This window comes from Ambystoma mexicanum, chromosome 3p, assembly GCF_040938575.1.
Source record: "Ambystoma mexicanum isolate Mex_15411 chromosome 3p, UKY_AmexF1_1, whole genome shotgun sequence".
Lineage (NCBI taxonomy): Eukaryota > Metazoa > Chordata > Amphibia > Caudata > Ambystomatidae > Ambystoma > Ambystoma mexicanum.
The window spans coordinates 354,209,204-354,225,814 of record NC_090925.1 but is presented as its reverse complement, the minus strand read 5'-3'; the positions used below and the strand labels follow the sequence as shown (position 1 = coordinate 354,225,814).

Genomic DNA, 16,611 nt, shown 5'->3' with positions numbered 1-16,611 from the left:
TTGGGGTACAGTTATTAGTTCTAGAGTCCCTTTGCAGGTCCCATCCTTAACACCTGCAAAAACCAGGCGTTACGGAGCGACCCGCAACGGGAACTCGTAGTAGGGTGGTAAGGGATTACCGGCACCGGTGCCCTTACCGGTGCCGGTAATCCCTTACCTCCCACCTCGTAATGAGGCCCAGTGTCTGCTGGGAAAGGTGCATGTGCTCTGTGGGCCTCATTAAGAGGTGGGCAGTAAGGGATTACCGGCACCGGTAATCCCTTACCGCCCTATTCCAAGGTCCCTTAGCGGGACCCTCCAATAACGCCTTGTCTGACTAGGCGTTATGAACGGGACCCGTTAAGGGAACTCAGAGCTAATAACGGTACCGCAATTTGCGGTACCGTTATTAGCACCTTCCCCATTCCTATTGAGCCCTGTGAGGACTCAAATGGGAATGGGGAATGGCTTTTTCAATGGAGATTTACCGGTCCCGCAAAGGTCGGACTACACCGGTAAATCCCCATTGAACGAGACCGGTGCTGGACACGTTATTGGTTGCAGTCATGGCGCAAATTGTGCCAAGACTACCACCAATCTCGTAATGAGGCCCAGTGTATCTATTTGCAATACAATCCATGCACTGTGGTGCTGTAGCACAATGGGCCTCATTACGAGGAGTGCATTAGGGGATTAACGACGCTGGTAGAGCTATCGGCGCCGTTAATCCCCTACCGCACCATTACGATGTTTTACCAGACGTCCTTAGCGGGTCCCGCGAGTGGCCCAGCATGCTAGCAACGGGCCCGTCATTAACGGGCCCGTTGTTAGCATGCTCCCCATTCCCATTGAGCCCTATAGTGGCTCAAATGGGAATGGGGATGTACCGGGTCTGGGTTCCCGTAATGAGGTCCCACGTGTTTCCTTTCTGCCCAGAGCTACTTGTTCACTATAAAAATCAAAGTTTCATTTTTTTTAAAACAGGCCTGTCTGTTACTATTACAAACTACAAATAATACTTTCCAGGGACTAAAGGGGCATGGCAGTGACAAGCGGCAATTAATCAGTCGACAATGTGTGTGCCAAATCTACAGGTGGATGTAGGTGCATCATCCCAGTAGACTGCACCCCTTTTGGCAGATTTCACTGTAGTACCTCTGTAAGAGTGAACTAGTTTACTGACCAAGCACCCCGGCTGCCACATCTGTACTGACCAGTGCTAGTCTATGGCCTCGTCAGAGCCAAGAAACTACCCATTCATATCAGTCAGAGCAGCAACTAAGAGCAGGGGAAATTGCGACAAGACCCCTGCTCAGGAAACTCACAGCTAAAAAGGATGAAGTCACAAGATGCCCGTAAAGGACAAGATTTGTCTTACATAGTCCACTGGTGTCCATCAAACAAACGGATCAGGCCGGTACGTAGGTAGATCAGCCTCCTATCCCATGCAATCCTTGACCTTTATGAAGAGGCTGCCAGTAGGAACACCCATTCTGTTAGAACTGTAATGATGGTATTGGTCGATTGATTTGGGAAAGGCAGAAGATATGCACTGATCATGCGATTAGTGCACAGGATACAGAGAGCATACGTGATAGGTGATATGACATCCAGGGTTAACTACCAGGTGAGTGTGGTCACAGAAACCAAAGGGGACAGCAGACAGAGGAAGAGGAGAGACAGAAAAGGAAACTGACAGAGAAAGATAGAGAAATATGGACAAGAGTGGACAAGATGAACAGACAAGAGAGAAACTGCATTGTCCTTGCAAAAGGCAGACAGGGAGGTTTGATAGACAATGAGCAGGTCACGCACGGGAAAAGGACAGGCAGAAAGGAACACAGACAGGAGGCTGATACCTGCGGGCAAGCCCAAAATCAATGATCTTCACCATGTGCCCGGTCTGACTGACACACACAATGTTCTCGGGCTGTAAAAGAGAAACAGGTTATGGATGAAGTTCTCAAACTCCCAGTCTCACACCATTTCCTGCTCCCCATCCCTGACTCTGCGCCACCTTTTCCATGCCCTCTCATCTGCTATCCCTCCCTCTGCTTTGCCTACATCATACTGCTGACATTCCCATTCCTGGATCCTATCTATTCAAGCCCTTCCTCCTATCTGAACCTCTCATTTCCTTTCACGTCATTCCATACACTCCCACTCCTGATATGACATGATATGATAGTTTATTTATATAGCGCCTATACACAATGCTTTTCAAAGCACTTCAAGGCAAGGGAGGGAACAAGGGAAAATACAATGACATTCTTACAAGGCCATGAACAATAAGAAAGCGAAATTAACACAGAAAGGAAGGGACGGGGTCATCGGGAAGGAAATGTGAATAGACAGGCGACTACCGTACTAGGCCTGACGACATTTCTGGTAGAGGCGGAGATTAACAAGAGGGAAGGGGAGGAGAAAAGAGGGAGAGGAACAAAACAAGTGACTTCTGTCATCTCTTCAGCCAGCCTTTCCTACCTCTTTTTCCATTATCCACCTTCCCTGTCCACCTACTACCCGATGGCTACCGCCACCTTTCCTCAGCTCCAATCAGTACATCCATATCCCGTGCTCTTCCGATCTTTCCATGATACCGCAAATGAATTCAGTAATTAGCTGCACCCATTATCCTTTGATGATGCGGCACCAACTCAGAGCCTTGTTGGGAGGAATCACATTGCGCCATCATTGCTAGAGCCATTGGTGGGTCAAAGTTGGACTATTGTACTGCTTTGTATGCAGGCTCCCCCAAATATGCGATGAACACCTTACAGACACTGCAGAATAACAATACCCCCATCCTGTTCACGCCTGTGTACGCAGAAGGCTTTATAGGCGACCATTGACGGTAGGATTGATTTGAAATGACTAACCTTAGCCCATAAAGCATTGTTATGGCCGCTGCCCACGTCACATTACGAATCAATGACTAAAGTATATACCCTCTCGCGACTTGAGATCTAGTACTTCTCATCTCTTCCATATGCCACTCTCTAAACGAGCCCATGGCACGGGGAGAGCCAGCACTGTAAATGCAATCAAACACTGGAAACACCTGCCTCAGATGTTTGTGGCAAACCTACGGCTCTGAGCGCCATACCAACACCAAATAACTAAGATAACAATATGAACTGCTCACCCTCTGCCATCACAAAAAAGCCCTGAAGAATGGTTACAAGATGGCCCTGACAGAAGCCCATGTACAGGACAGATTGGAACAGATTGAATCTGGCACTTTGCTGCGTCCATGTCCAGTGAAACAATTGGAACTACAGGGCCCTGTTGCGGCTCCTCTACAGATATTGAATAGGTCTCTCCTTACAGTGGCAGTACCCAGTTCTGCGAATAGGCGTCGGTGGCACCTCTCCTGAAAAAGCCTTCCTTTCACCGGAGATCAGCAGTACCCCGGACAGCTGAGAGATTTAGTAGGAATGGGGCGTCTTCGGAATGTCTAATAGAATCAGTGTCAACAGCAAGCCCAGGTGAAGTGTCAAGGAACTAAAGCACTGTCGTTGGGCTCCATTTATCCGGCAATCCTCGTCTGCCATATGAACAAATTAGCACCTCTCTCACGCACTCCTGGCTCATTAAGGGTGAACACTCAGTCACATACATTACATACCCTCTCTGTTAGACGTTCACTATGGTGAACAAAAAGGCACAATCACACTCTTGCCACAGCGTTCTCACGCAATCATGGGTCACGACTGTGAACACAAATACACATGAATACTGTCTGGGTAAGGCCCTCAGAAGAACAAGTTACTTTCTTACCTGGTAATGTTCTTTCGATGGGATGGTCCGACGACGTATTCCATTTCTATGACAGGTAATGTATCTGGGCCTTTTATAGGTCACGGCTCGTCCACTAGGATGACCGTGGTCAGTGACGCCCAGAATAAACATAGGATAGGCCAAGCACCTCTTGAGCTCCTATCCATCACACACTTACACTCCTTCTCACGCTCCCCACCGGATAGTACTTGAACACATCTCTCTCCTCTTATATCACACATGTTTCCAGTTACTCTATTGGAAGAAGACTACGTTCCTGCTGTCCCTGGGTGTGACTTAATGCACCTTAGCTCGGATAAGGTCTACGTGCTTTGAGACCACTATGGTAGGAAGATGGCGCAGTATTAAAAAACAGATAATAATAATGATAATAATAATAATAATAATAATAATAATAATAATAATATAATAATAGTTTGCTCAGATAGCTGGAAGTGGTGCCATGTTATGTGCGGCACTTTTTACACAACAGCACTTTGCATTCTAGAACTTGTAGGACTTTACCTAGAATGGGAAAAATACAACAAGTCTCAGAAAGCAGCATACTGTAAGCTGTAAAGTCACAAAAGTCACAAGGCCATGTGTCAGCTACTTCAGGGTCTGACTGTGGTGCACACATGGGCACACACCTATTCTTGGGTTAGAAGATGCTATTCCAGTGGTGCATCTTTTTCTGCACAGCCCATAAAAAAAATATATATATATTTTGTATATAGTGCTGCATACCCATAGGTCTCAGAGCTCTCAAATAACAGATGACATTATTATCCCACAGAGTGGTACTCAATTTATCGACCTCGGAAGGATGAAAGGCTCAATTGACCCTGCCGGGATTCAAACCCGTCACAGCAGGCTGCACACAGATATCAGGGGCGAGCCCTTAGCTCTCTGTGCTATCATATCTGGGCCATTAGGCGCCCACACTCACCTTCAGGTCTAGGTGCAGCACGTACATCTGGTGCATGTAGAAGATGCCGTTGCAGATCTGCCTGACGAACACCATGGCGTCCATCTCTGTAAGGTTGTAGTTCTCATCAATGATCCTCTCAAAGAGCTCTCCGCCTTCCACACTGCACACAAAAAAGACATGTGAGTGAAGCAGAGCCTGGCCACAGGTGTCGCAGCGGCCCAGGCGTCCACGCCCATGGAACCTTAGGTGTGGAAGGGCTGTGCATGTATGATTTCAAAAGACAACAACATTAAGAGAAAGACATGGCAAAGCTTGGTGTTCAGAAAGATTGGCAGGTCCTGCAATAATGAAGAAAATGGCCTGGCAATATAGTTCTGAGGGTTTCTTAGAACAAAACTAAAGAAAATGCGGAGTTTGTACAGCACAGAGCACACTACTGGCAAGCCTTTTCCAGTACAGAACTGCACCTACTCCTAACAACTCTGTCCCAGCACAGCTCCCAGTACTTCTAAGTTATAAAAACTACAGGCAAAAAAGTTCACAGCACAGTACACACAGATGGCCCTCCAGGATGCTGAGAAGGGGTACTCACTACTCTAGGAAGAGGAAGATGCTGTCGGGCAGCTCCAAGGCATCGTACATCAGGATCAGGTTCAGGTGGTTCAGTTGGTTCATCACGTCCACCTCGTTCAGCGCCATCTCCTGCGGAGCAAGCAAGGACCCGTTAGTAGATGCGTCAGGTACACAAGACTCTCTATTCAAAGCTGTCTCCTGCAGAGCAAGCAAGGACCCGTTAGTAGATGCGTCAGGTACACAAGACTCTCTATTCAAAGCTGTCTCCTGCGGAGCAAGCAAGGGCCCGTTAGAAGATGCACCAGGTACAGGAGACTTTCTATTCAAGCTGTCTCCTGCGGAGCAAGCAAGGACCCGTTAGTAGACAGGTCAGGTACACAAGACTCTCTATTCAAAGCTGTCTCCTGCGGAGGAAGCAAGGATCTGTTGGTAGACACGTCAGGTACACAAGACTCTCTATTCAAAGCTGTCTCTTGTGGAGCAAGCAAGGACCCGTTAGTAGACGCGTAAGGTACAGGAGACTCTCTATTCAAAGCTGTCTCCTGCGGAGCAAGCAAGGACCCGTTAGTAGACGCGTCAGGTACACAAGACTCTTTATTCAAAGCCGTCCCCTGTGGAGCAAGCAAGGGCCCATTAGAAGACACGCCAGGTACAGGAGACTCTCTATTCAAGCTGTCTCCTGCGGAGCAAGCAAAGACCCGTTAGTAGACGCGTCAGGTACAGGAGACTCTCTGTTCAAAGCTGTCTCCTGCAGAGCAAGCAAGGCCTATTAGAAGACGCATCAGGTACAGGAGACTCTATTCAAAGCTATCTCCTTCAGAGCAAGCAAGGATCCGTTAGTAGACGCGTAAGGTACAGGAGACTCTCTATTCAAAGCTGTCTCCTGCGGAGCAAGCAAGGACCCGTTAGTAGACGCGTCAGGTACACAAGACTCTCTATTCAAAGCCGTCTCCTGTGGAGCAAGCAAGGGCCCATTAGAAGACACGCCAGGTACAGGAGACTCTCTATTCAAGCTGTCTCTTGTGGAGCAAGCAAGGACCCGTTAGTAGACGCGTAAGGTACAGGAGACTCTTTATTCAAAGCTGTCTCCTGCGGAGCAAGCAAGGACCCGTTAGTAGACGCGTCAGGTACACGAGACTCTCTATTCAAAGCCGTCTCCTGTGGAGCAAGCAAGGGCCCATTAGAAGACGCGCCAGGTACAGGAGACTCTCTATTCAAGCTGTCTCCTGCAGAGCAAGCAAGGCCTATTAGAAGGCGCATCAGGTACAGGAGACTCTCTATTCAAAGCTGTCTCCTGCAGAGCAAGCAAGGCCTATTAGAAGACGCGTCAGGTACAGGAGACTCTATTCAAAGCTGTTTCCAGAAGAGCAAGCAAGGACCACATTGGAAAAAGGGTCTGGCAAAACAGACGTGCTGTTCACAGCTGCCTCCCATGGAGGAAGCATGGATCACATTAGAAGAAGTGGTTGGTACATGAAAGCGACTATTCAAAGCCATCGCCTGCAGAGCAAGGGCGGGCCAGAAGAATACGTATCTCATCCAAGACTGTTTGTTCAAAGCAGTCTTGTGCCAAGCAAGCAAATGCCACATTAGAAGGAGTACGTGATACCAGGGCACTAGTCTTTCAAGGACACCTCTTGCTCAGCTAGCAAGCGCCACGTTAGAACATGTGTCTGTTACAAGGGACAGGCTCTTCATTGTCCCCTCCAGTAGAACAAGCAATGGACACACTTGCAGTGAGGTCTAGGGCTAAGAAACTGGTGTTAAAATTCACCCCATTATGGGCAAGCAAAAGACATAGTAAGCGAAGAGCCTCGTACTAGAGACTGGCTCTGCCATTCCTGGGGGAACACAGAATATACAAGTCAGCACTTGGGTATATATATATATATGCATATATATATATATAAGTGTGGGGCACACTTATATAAAAATATATATAAGTGTGCCCCAAGTGCCTTACAGATAAGCGCCGTTCCAGCCACGTTTACTCTCTTGAAACAGGCAAATACCCTCAACATCAAAAAAATAGAAATACTCCCACAGATATATTCACAGAAGTTACGCCAGCAGGGGTGACAGTGACTGGTAGGAGATCTTATATGACTGCTTAATCTGAAAAGGAACTTTAAGGTCAAAATGCATTTTTTAATCTGCATGAATTACTGTGGTGCAAAGAAATAATGGATTACAAATATAAACTCGCTTTAAAGTTCAAATACATTTTGGTCACCAGAAATATCCACCCATTCTGAATGGAAATCAATTTTATACTTCATAATTAAGGGTTTCACTCGCAGCTTTACAAAATAGGGAGGCAAATACTCCCACTAGAACATTGTATCTGGAGCCCTCCTTAGAAATGTGTGTATTTATAGAGCACACTTTCACCCCAACCACCCCCCCCCCACACCACGAGGGATACCTGGGCACTGATAACAGACGTATATTGCTGCCAACTCAATGGTGCTCATTCTACTGACCTCAAAAGTATCAAGAGCTGAGTGGCCCTGCCAGGATGCAAACCTCCAATCATAAGGTCTGACTCAGATCCATGTAGTGGAATCATAGGTCCACTGAGCTGCAGCCCCGGCAGATAACTGAAAACTCACATGAGCGGGCGCTCTTAAAAGCCCCTAATGATCTGTTTTGATATTTAGGGGGTCTTAGGGCGGAAGATGGTAAGAAGCCCCACCCCCCCACACGACTGGGAGGTTGAATCGTATGGATGTCAACCATTCCACAGCGGGATTCAGATACTGGCTACAGGTCTCTACATCTTTGGTAATGGAACCCTGATTCAATACCGAGGGAAGCTCATACCAACTTTAGAATGATCTTCTAAATCGGGGCTCTCCAGCCTAGATGTTTTGTACTACAATGCCCATCAGACCTAGTCAGCATAGTCAGTTGAGAAGGATCATGGGATTCACATTTCAAACCTACTGTAGAGACAAAGGCGGAAGAACATGTCCTACATACAGAAAGGCTGGCCTACACCAGCCACCGTGACCCCTAGACTCTTTATTCATTCATTCAAAACGAAGCAAGACCAACTGCACACAGACATTGAAATTTGGGCTTACAATAATGTTTATTGAGGATAGCTCTAATGCTGGGTTTAAGCAAAACAAAGGAAAAAGGCCCCCATCCCTTCCTTGATCCTTAGTAGCTTTCTTCCTCACCAATCAATCAGGGATACTCAATTGGTGGGCCTCTTGGGGCTCAACAAACGCCTGTATCCTGAGGTTGGATGGCTACCCCTTAGTCCAAATATAAAATCTCTAGACTTCTCACTCCTCCTGCTTCACGTTTCAGTTGCACGAGGTCCTGGAGCTTTAAGGGGCCTGCAAATATGTCCCGACTCCTGGTTCCATTGGTTCCAGTACTGTGCTTTTCACCCTGAATTCATGGGAGACCTTTCCACCTGGGACACATGCGCATTAGGCTTAAATAGCAACCAAGGTTAGGGACTGATAACGCCAGGCTAAGCCCGAGAGCTTCCACAACATGGCTGGCCACGTAGGCGCATTGATAAGCTGGGTCTGCTATCCTGTTCTTATTCTCTGTCTGAAGATCTTGTCTGAAGATCTTGGCTCGACCTCCCCCACCCCCCAAATACACGGTCCTAGTCCACCTTCCCAAAGAATCAATGCAGTGTTATGCCTAAAATGACCTGGTCTGGTCCCCCTCTCTTCCCACCATTATTCCCTCCCTACAACTTCTGCTGAACCTTGAAGATCCTGCCAGGTGCTGATACCTCCTCCAGGTGTACAGCAAGACTAATCCTCCCCAGCTGCTTCTTGCATGTCTCTCCACTCCTCCTACTTCTATCTGTCCTTTTGAATGCTCTTCTTTGCTACCCTCCGAGTGTTTCCTCCAATCACCACTGCTTCATCCTTTACCACCCTCCTCTAATGGTTGTTACTCCCCACCTCTCTTCTCTTACCGTTGTCTCTAATATCCAACATATTCCTTCTCCCCCCTCTTCCTCTCTATCTCTCTCTCCTGCCGCATTACTTGTGGTGTTACTTTGGTTCTCCTTCGATCCCTTCCTCTTCTCCTTGTTCTTTACTCCGTCTTGGCTCGCCACCTCCTTTTGTATATCACCATCCTCCTTCTCTCCTTTCTTTGCCCCCTTAGTCCTAACCTACTCCTTGATCTTACTTTTCATATCACCCTTGTTTTCAACAAGCGTATCCTCTTTATTCTACACACCTCGTCCAATCCTCCTTGGGTTTTCCAGTTCCTCCTGAGGTTCAACCTCCTCCTTCCTTGCACTCTCACCCTTTTCAGCCTCTTTCCCTTCCCTCTAACCTTCCCCCTCCAGCCTTCCTCATTCGGCCATGGCAACACATTCTCTTCATTCCAATCCAATGCTCCTCCAGTCCAACTCACCAACACCACCAATTGCCCTCGCCCACAGAGGAACCTTTCTAGTCCATAAAAAGGGCTCTCTGGGACTGCCCTCACTCAATTCTACCCAGTTGTCTATGGTTGCCTCGAATGAGGATTGGATGGTTGCCAATCAGATATTTGTTATCCAGCTTTTCGGGGCTGTCCCTTCTCGTTTCAAACAGCAGGCCAAGGCTTTGCATATGCAGACCGCCATTCCGAAATGCCACTTTGAGCATACGCCGATGGGTGTGGCAATAGCAGAGTGCCTTACTTCACGGTTACAGCAGATGTTCCTCCACTGACTATGCTGGAGCCTTTCCGGCGTTCCTAATGATTGCATGCCTAAACTACCCATGAGTGGCAGGGTTCTTGTCACAGGAAGAGTGGGTGTGTTTGGGGTTCAATGATGCTGCCAGCTTGCAGGGGTTCCTAGACAAGCGCTTGCAAGCTGAATGGAGTATTGCGGGGTAGGCCCAGACTGCAGCCAGGCCAGACCAATCCCAAAGGTCACCCCACACTGTACCCCACTTATTACAGGCGGTTTATCTTTGTAGCAACAGGGCTTAGGTTTATACAAAGTATAGAGATCATTGCATTAAGTGACTAACTCTGGAATCAAGGTGTAACCTGCAGGTAACAAGGATGGAGCGTGGTAGAGCCGACTGACATTTCGTCCTCCCAAGGTTGAACAAGGAGAACCACAGAGGTGAGTAATAATAACACCTATTATGTAAATCATCACAAAAAGGCAAACATTTGCACTAGCAACCTCTGTGCCATTGTAGGGATATATATTTTCATCTTGATTGAATATAGCTCTGTGGGGAAGCGGGAAGCATTGTGTACTCTCAACCATCCCATTCCTTCAGTAAGAAAGTCATAGCATGTGTCTGTAGGCCAAGCACCCTCTTGCTTCTCTTGTCAATGACCACACATAATCATATACTCTGGAAACATGCACATAGAACTATATACTTCCAACAGGTGCTCACATACACACAGATCACTCACACACGCACGTGCAACTGAGACAGACCTTGTCCTTGGAATCTTGAATCTTGATGACTTTAGCCACAAGTTGGAGGCCTGTGGATTTTTCTGTGCATGTATGAACATCACCAAATCTGCCCCTGAAATATCAAAAAATACAAAACATTATATGTGTACGTTGAACCAGTCGCCTCATTGTTAGTGACACTCTCGTCAACAGTGAGTGTGTAAATGGTCATGCAGATGGCAAAGTAGTTCACAAAGGGCAGCGCGCGTAAACGGTTCAGCTCATGGTGAGTGTGTTAGTGGCCCAATTTACAATGAGATTGTTGACAAAATGTTTTGGGCGCAAAGTGCAGTTTGTGTGTAAATGTGTTAATCGTGAAACAGACAATGAATGTGTTAATCGTGAAACAGACAATGAATGTGTTAATCGTGAAACAGACAATGAGTGTGTTCATTGTCAAACAGACAATGGGCTTCATTACGAGGTTGCCAGTCCGGAAACAACGGTACCGGTAAGCTTGCCGGTACCGTTGTTTCCGGACCGGCAAACTACGAGTTCTGCAAGCGGGTGCCTTTTCAGGTCTAACCTGGCGGGCGGAACGGCACCCGCTCGCAGACCTTGAAGGGTGCATCCGTCCTCCCCATTCCCACTGAGTCCAATGGGACTCCAATGGGAATGGGGATACAAATATTTCCATAATGCCCCTGGTAAGTCCCCATTGCCGGACGCCAGACAGAAATGACTCCGGAGACAGTCGTGCCGTTTTTTCTAGACTCATAATGAGGCCCAATGAGTGTGTTAATCATGAAACAGACAATGAATGTGTTAATCATGAAACAGACAATGGCCCTCATTACGACCCTTGCGGAAATTGACTGACCGGACCGCAACAGCGTAAATAGCGTTTCCGCCATTGCACGAAGGAGCAAAGTGCGGCTAATTACGACCCATCGGGCACGAGCATTACGCCATGGCGGAATCCGAAAGGCTGCGATGGCGGAAATGACCCCAAAACGGCCCTTACCGCCGCCGTACGCTGCACCAGGTGCAATACCGCCACCCATCTTAGCGGTCACCGTAATGAGCAGGCACCGTAATGAGCGGGCACCGCAAATTACGGGCACCGTAAATATACGGAAACGGAAGTAAAAGCATGTGGCCGGAACGGGAAACAGCACGCCGCACAACTATAAAATCCGAATCCCAACACAACCATTAAAAATCCGACCCTGACACACATCCCAACCCGTTAGCAACCCCAGTTAAAAAAATAAATATGGGAAAGGTAGCCAAGAAAGCGTGTGATCGCAAGCGGCAGGTCCACTTCTCCCGAGAGGAACTGACCGTGCTGACCGAGACCCTGCAGGAAAATGCCGCCGTCGTCTTCTCCAGTCAAATGACCAGGACGGCCCTTGCCAACAAGAAGGCCATATGGGCCCTTGTGGCACAGCGCGTAAGTGCGGTGGGGACAACACCCCGCACGCCACAGCAATGTCGCAAGCGGTGGGACGACCTGCGGATCCGCGTACGCAGCATACTTTCTGCGAACAGGAACATCGCCACAGCTACCGGGGGGGGATCAGAGTCGCCCATCAAGTTGACCCCCTGGGAGGAGATCTGCGCCTCCACCATAGGAATGGAGAGCATAGAGGGAGTCGGAGGGATGGAGAAAGGAGTGCCGACATCCGGAGAATCAGGTAGGTTGGCCAAGAGAAACAATGCGAAATCCACAAACCACGAACATGTGCAGTACCATGTGACCCCATAGTGCAATACATACTTTGCCCTGACAGCGCCCTCTAAAAGTCAGAATGAATAAACAAATTAATCAAGATGCCATGAACAACCCCTACATGTGCAGCATGCACCCCCTAACTGCAGGCAGCCAAATGAATGCATCCTCAATCCACACGAAAATGAGACCACCTCCAAGGCCCAGTCCCATATCAGCCTCATGTACCACCCCAATGCATTTGATACGTTGCCATTCCAAATCCGACAGACCCATAACTAACGCTCGCCCCTCTTTACTCCACCACAGGGTCCGATACCAACGACGAGCTGCAGGACACCCCTACCAGCACGCCTGCAAAGAGGGCCAGGACCAACGTCCCAAGAGCCTCCACCTCAGGTGCAAGGATCAAGACACGGCAGCAGCAGGAATCAAGTGCCAGCACACTGGAGGGGACTGCAACAGGCACCCCAGCAGCCAGCAAGTCCACAACCCCAGCACCACAGGTCCCCCCAAAGAACGTATCTGATGGCACTGCCTCTGGTGGTAGCAGCACCATAGGTGACACAGCTGTCATGCCAGCATGCTCCGACACGGAAAACAGTGCTGGCGACGTAGGTACCATCCATGACCTTTCCCAATCCCCCTGCATGTCCCATCCCCTACACCATGACGAAACCACGCAGGGGCACCCAGAAGACGACGACTGGCCAACCCCCACAAGTCCTGTGCCAAGGCAACATGTGTTGAGCAGCCCCCCTGTCACACCACCGCAAATGTCCATGGCCCAGCAGAGGCAACAGTCCCTCGACCTGCTGATCGAGCAACAGCAGGAAGTGTCCACGCTACTCAAGGACCATGCGAATGAATGCGGGGGTTCCAGGGCAGCCATGGAAACATCCACCGAGACACTCAGGGCACAAATAGAGAAAAGTAGTGAGAGCCTCAGGGGAGAAATGGAGAGAAGCACCGAGAGCCTGAGAGCACAAATGGAGAAAAGCACCGAGAGCCTGAGGGGGGAACTGAATGCGACGTCCAAAGACGTTTGTGCTGAACTTGCTGCTGTGCGCCGTGTGCTCTCGGAGCTCTCACAAACCCTCAGAGACATGCATGGACGCGAGCAGGCAGAGACGTCATCCGTGGCAAGTTCCGTCCAGGGCAGCCCCCAACGCAGATCTGGCAGGAACCTGCGCTCCACGGGCAGGGGTGCCCCTGATACCCGTAGAGGGGGCTTGCAATAGCGTCTACCCACGGGCAGCATGCATATTTGGACACTGGTGTTGGGGGGGGAGGAAGTAGGGTGGAGGGGGTGTGTTGGGCTTCACTGGGTGGCGGGTCCATAGGGTGTATGAATCAAATCACATTAACAATACAGCACTTCATTATCATCCAATGACATGTGTGGACATTGATATTTGCGTACGAGGCCTTCATAGGCGTACAGTCCACTATGTGCCTGTACTACACACACACAGTGCCACAGGTCCCCTTTCCGTGTAATAGGCACCATGCGTGGTTGCTAGAAGCATGCATCTATGATGCTCTGTCGGATTGCACGTGCATCCTGTGCCTCATGGACTCCTTGGGGTGCCTCCACATCCCCACCCTCATCATCATCATCTTCAGGTGCATGCAGTACAGCGTCAGGGGGCATGGGCACATTCCTACGTATGCACATGTTGTGCAGCATGACACATGCCATGACCATCTTAGAAACCCTCTCATGGCTGTACATGAGTGCCCCGCCAGACCTGCTGAGGCTGCGGAAACGAGCCTTCAGTAGGCCGAATGCCTGTTCAATGACCACACGGCTACGTGAGTGGGCATGGTTGTAGTCCTCCTCATGCTGGTTCTGTGGGTTCCGGATTGGTGTAAGGAGCCATCTCTTCAGTGGATACCCGGCATCACCTGTATGGGACGAATAAAGGGTGTCAGTGGAATGATAGTGCTAAGTAGCCCCCCCCCCCTCCTGCAAGGTCATTGACGCATCAAATGGGCCACGATGTCATGCATGGAATGAGACTCACCGAGTAGCCAGGATCTGTGCCCTGCGTGTCGCTCCATGTAGCGTGGTATTCTTGTGTTCCTCAGGACCATAGAATCATGGGTAGATCCTGGAAATCTGGCACAACAATGCGTAAAGATCTTGTTGGAGTCACACACCATTTGCACATTGATTGAATGAAATTGTTTCCGGTTGCGGTACTGGACCTCCATGGCATGTGGGACAACCAATTCAACATGGGTGCAGTCGATGGCACCAATGCAACCCGGGATGCCGCCAAGTCCATGGAATCCCACCTTTGCGTTGGTAATCTCCTGGTACGTGCGTGGTAGTGTGATGTGGTCGTCGGCGTGCTTCAGGAGGGCATCGTGCACTTGGGAGAGTGTCCGTGAGAACAGTGGCTGTGAAATGCCATGCAACTGTCCCACTGTGTGCTGGTAGGTGCCTGTGGCCAGGAAGTGGAGTACAGACACCACCTTCAGTAGGGGTGGGATGGCGGTTGGGCTATCTATCATGCTCACGAGGTCAGCATGTGTCATGTCCACAATGGCGATTATGGTGTCCCGGTCCAAACGGTAGAGGGTGTGGATCTGCTCAGCAGTGAGGTTGAACGGATCAGCTCGGAGGCGTGGGATTGCGGGCCGCCTGCGTGTTGGTAGTGGCAGTGCTTGTGGGCCTTGCTGACCCTGCCTTGCCCTCCTCCTCCTCCTTCTCCTCCGTCTCCCCTGTGCGCCCGGTTGTTGTACCTGTTGTTGTTCGTCGTCTTCTTGTAGTTGTAGCACTTGCAGTGCTATCTGGTGCCCCAGGCCCAACATCGCTAGTCCTGCCGGTAGCATTTTGGAGTGGGAGTGGTTGTGGGAGGGGTTTGGGTCTGCTATATATGTGCTGTCGGCCTGTATGGCCTCCACCTGTGCTGATTGAATGAATCTGTGGCGGATGCAATCCCTTCTGGCCGAGCACGTCCCGCACGTAAGGCTGCATTTGGCCGCATGGCATCTTGGGATTGGAATCATGTATCAAATCCCGATGGCAGTGTGATGTACTTTGACTGATTTTCATGCTATGCTCCCATTGTTACACATGCTATGATTGCAGCCGCTTACATACCTGTGAAGAGTCAGTGGTATGTAGGGCTCGATCGATGGCCGACCCTCATGCAGCACAGTATCGTACTTCACCGACGGGCGTGGCGTCCCATTTGTGATTGCAGCCAGTTAGCATTATGACACACAGCCGCACTACATTGATGTAATTGTGAATGCAAGCGTTCACAGAAGCCTTTTCGACGTAATGTTGCAAGTGAGGAATTCGAAGGCCAGGATTTTTGGTTGCGAAGTAGCGGTGAGGAGACGCCCACAGGTCTGCCTGGAAATGTAACGTTCTATTGTTGAATGTCCTTGGGACAGGGCCCATAACGAGCAAGCAATGAATGACATGAATTGAATGGGATGCGCAATAGCGTAGTGGACGATAAGGCAGGACGTTCCCAAGTCCATCTAGCTTCACGACACTACAGATCCGGCCAGGAGCACAGTGGTTTTTGCAGACTGCATTACGCACAGACGCGATGGAAGTTTCACATATTATGTGAGTGAATGTTCATGCGTTTTCATTGCGGGATGAGGGAATGATGAATGGATGCATGGACAGATGATTCCATTTAGGGTCTGCCATGTACATGTGTTTTTTGATTCAATCCCCTTCCCCTGCGCTATGTGATGCAAGGCTGCCATAGTGGGACTTACGTCTATCTGCCCTTGTCGGATCCTCCCTGTCTCGACGCGCCTTCATACACTTGTGTCTAGGCACGTTACTAATCCCATGTCATGGGTTCTATCTTGACGGACGCATGCACAGTAACCGACGTTGCCAATGGTGTATTAACCTCGATTGGTTTCGTTATGTATCGATACTGATTTAGGGGTGTGTATATTCCTTTGGAGTGGGCTAGCATGCATATGGGTGTGGATTTGGTGTGTTGAATGAAGATAGTGATGCATCATGTGTCCTGTAGTGCAATCGGTTAATTTGTGTTTCATTTTGGTGACAGGTATCTCCTGCCCTATTGCAGATGCCATCTGTACGCCACTCCTCCAGATGGATTTTACTCTCGACACCTGCAGCTTCGGGTGAATCAGTGGAGCACCATTACGATCTTATGGGACGATCGCCAATGGGCCACATGCCCTTACGCTGTTCTGGTGGCTAGGTGCAAC

General features: G+C 49.3%; 1 protein-coding gene across 2 annotated transcripts in view; it reads right to left on the bottom strand.

Annotated features, from left to right (window-relative positions):
- MYLK2 (myosin light chain kinase 2) overlaps positions 1-16,611 on the bottom strand; it is a 315,549-nt gene that overhangs the window by 44,195 nt on the left and 254,743 nt on the right. For both annotated transcript variants that reach the window (XM_069650999.1, XM_069651000.1), the window contains exons 6-9: positions 10,698-10,791; positions 5,283-5,392; positions 4,709-4,850; positions 1,839-1,909 (exon numbers count right to left, since the gene is read on the bottom strand). In XM_069650999.1, the coding sequence (XP_069507100.1) occupies positions 1,839-1,909; positions 4,709-4,850; positions 5,283-5,392; positions 10,698-10,791 (417 nt within the window). The remainder of the gene's footprint in view (positions 1-1,838; positions 1,910-4,708; positions 4,851-5,282; positions 5,393-10,697; positions 10,792-16,611) is intronic.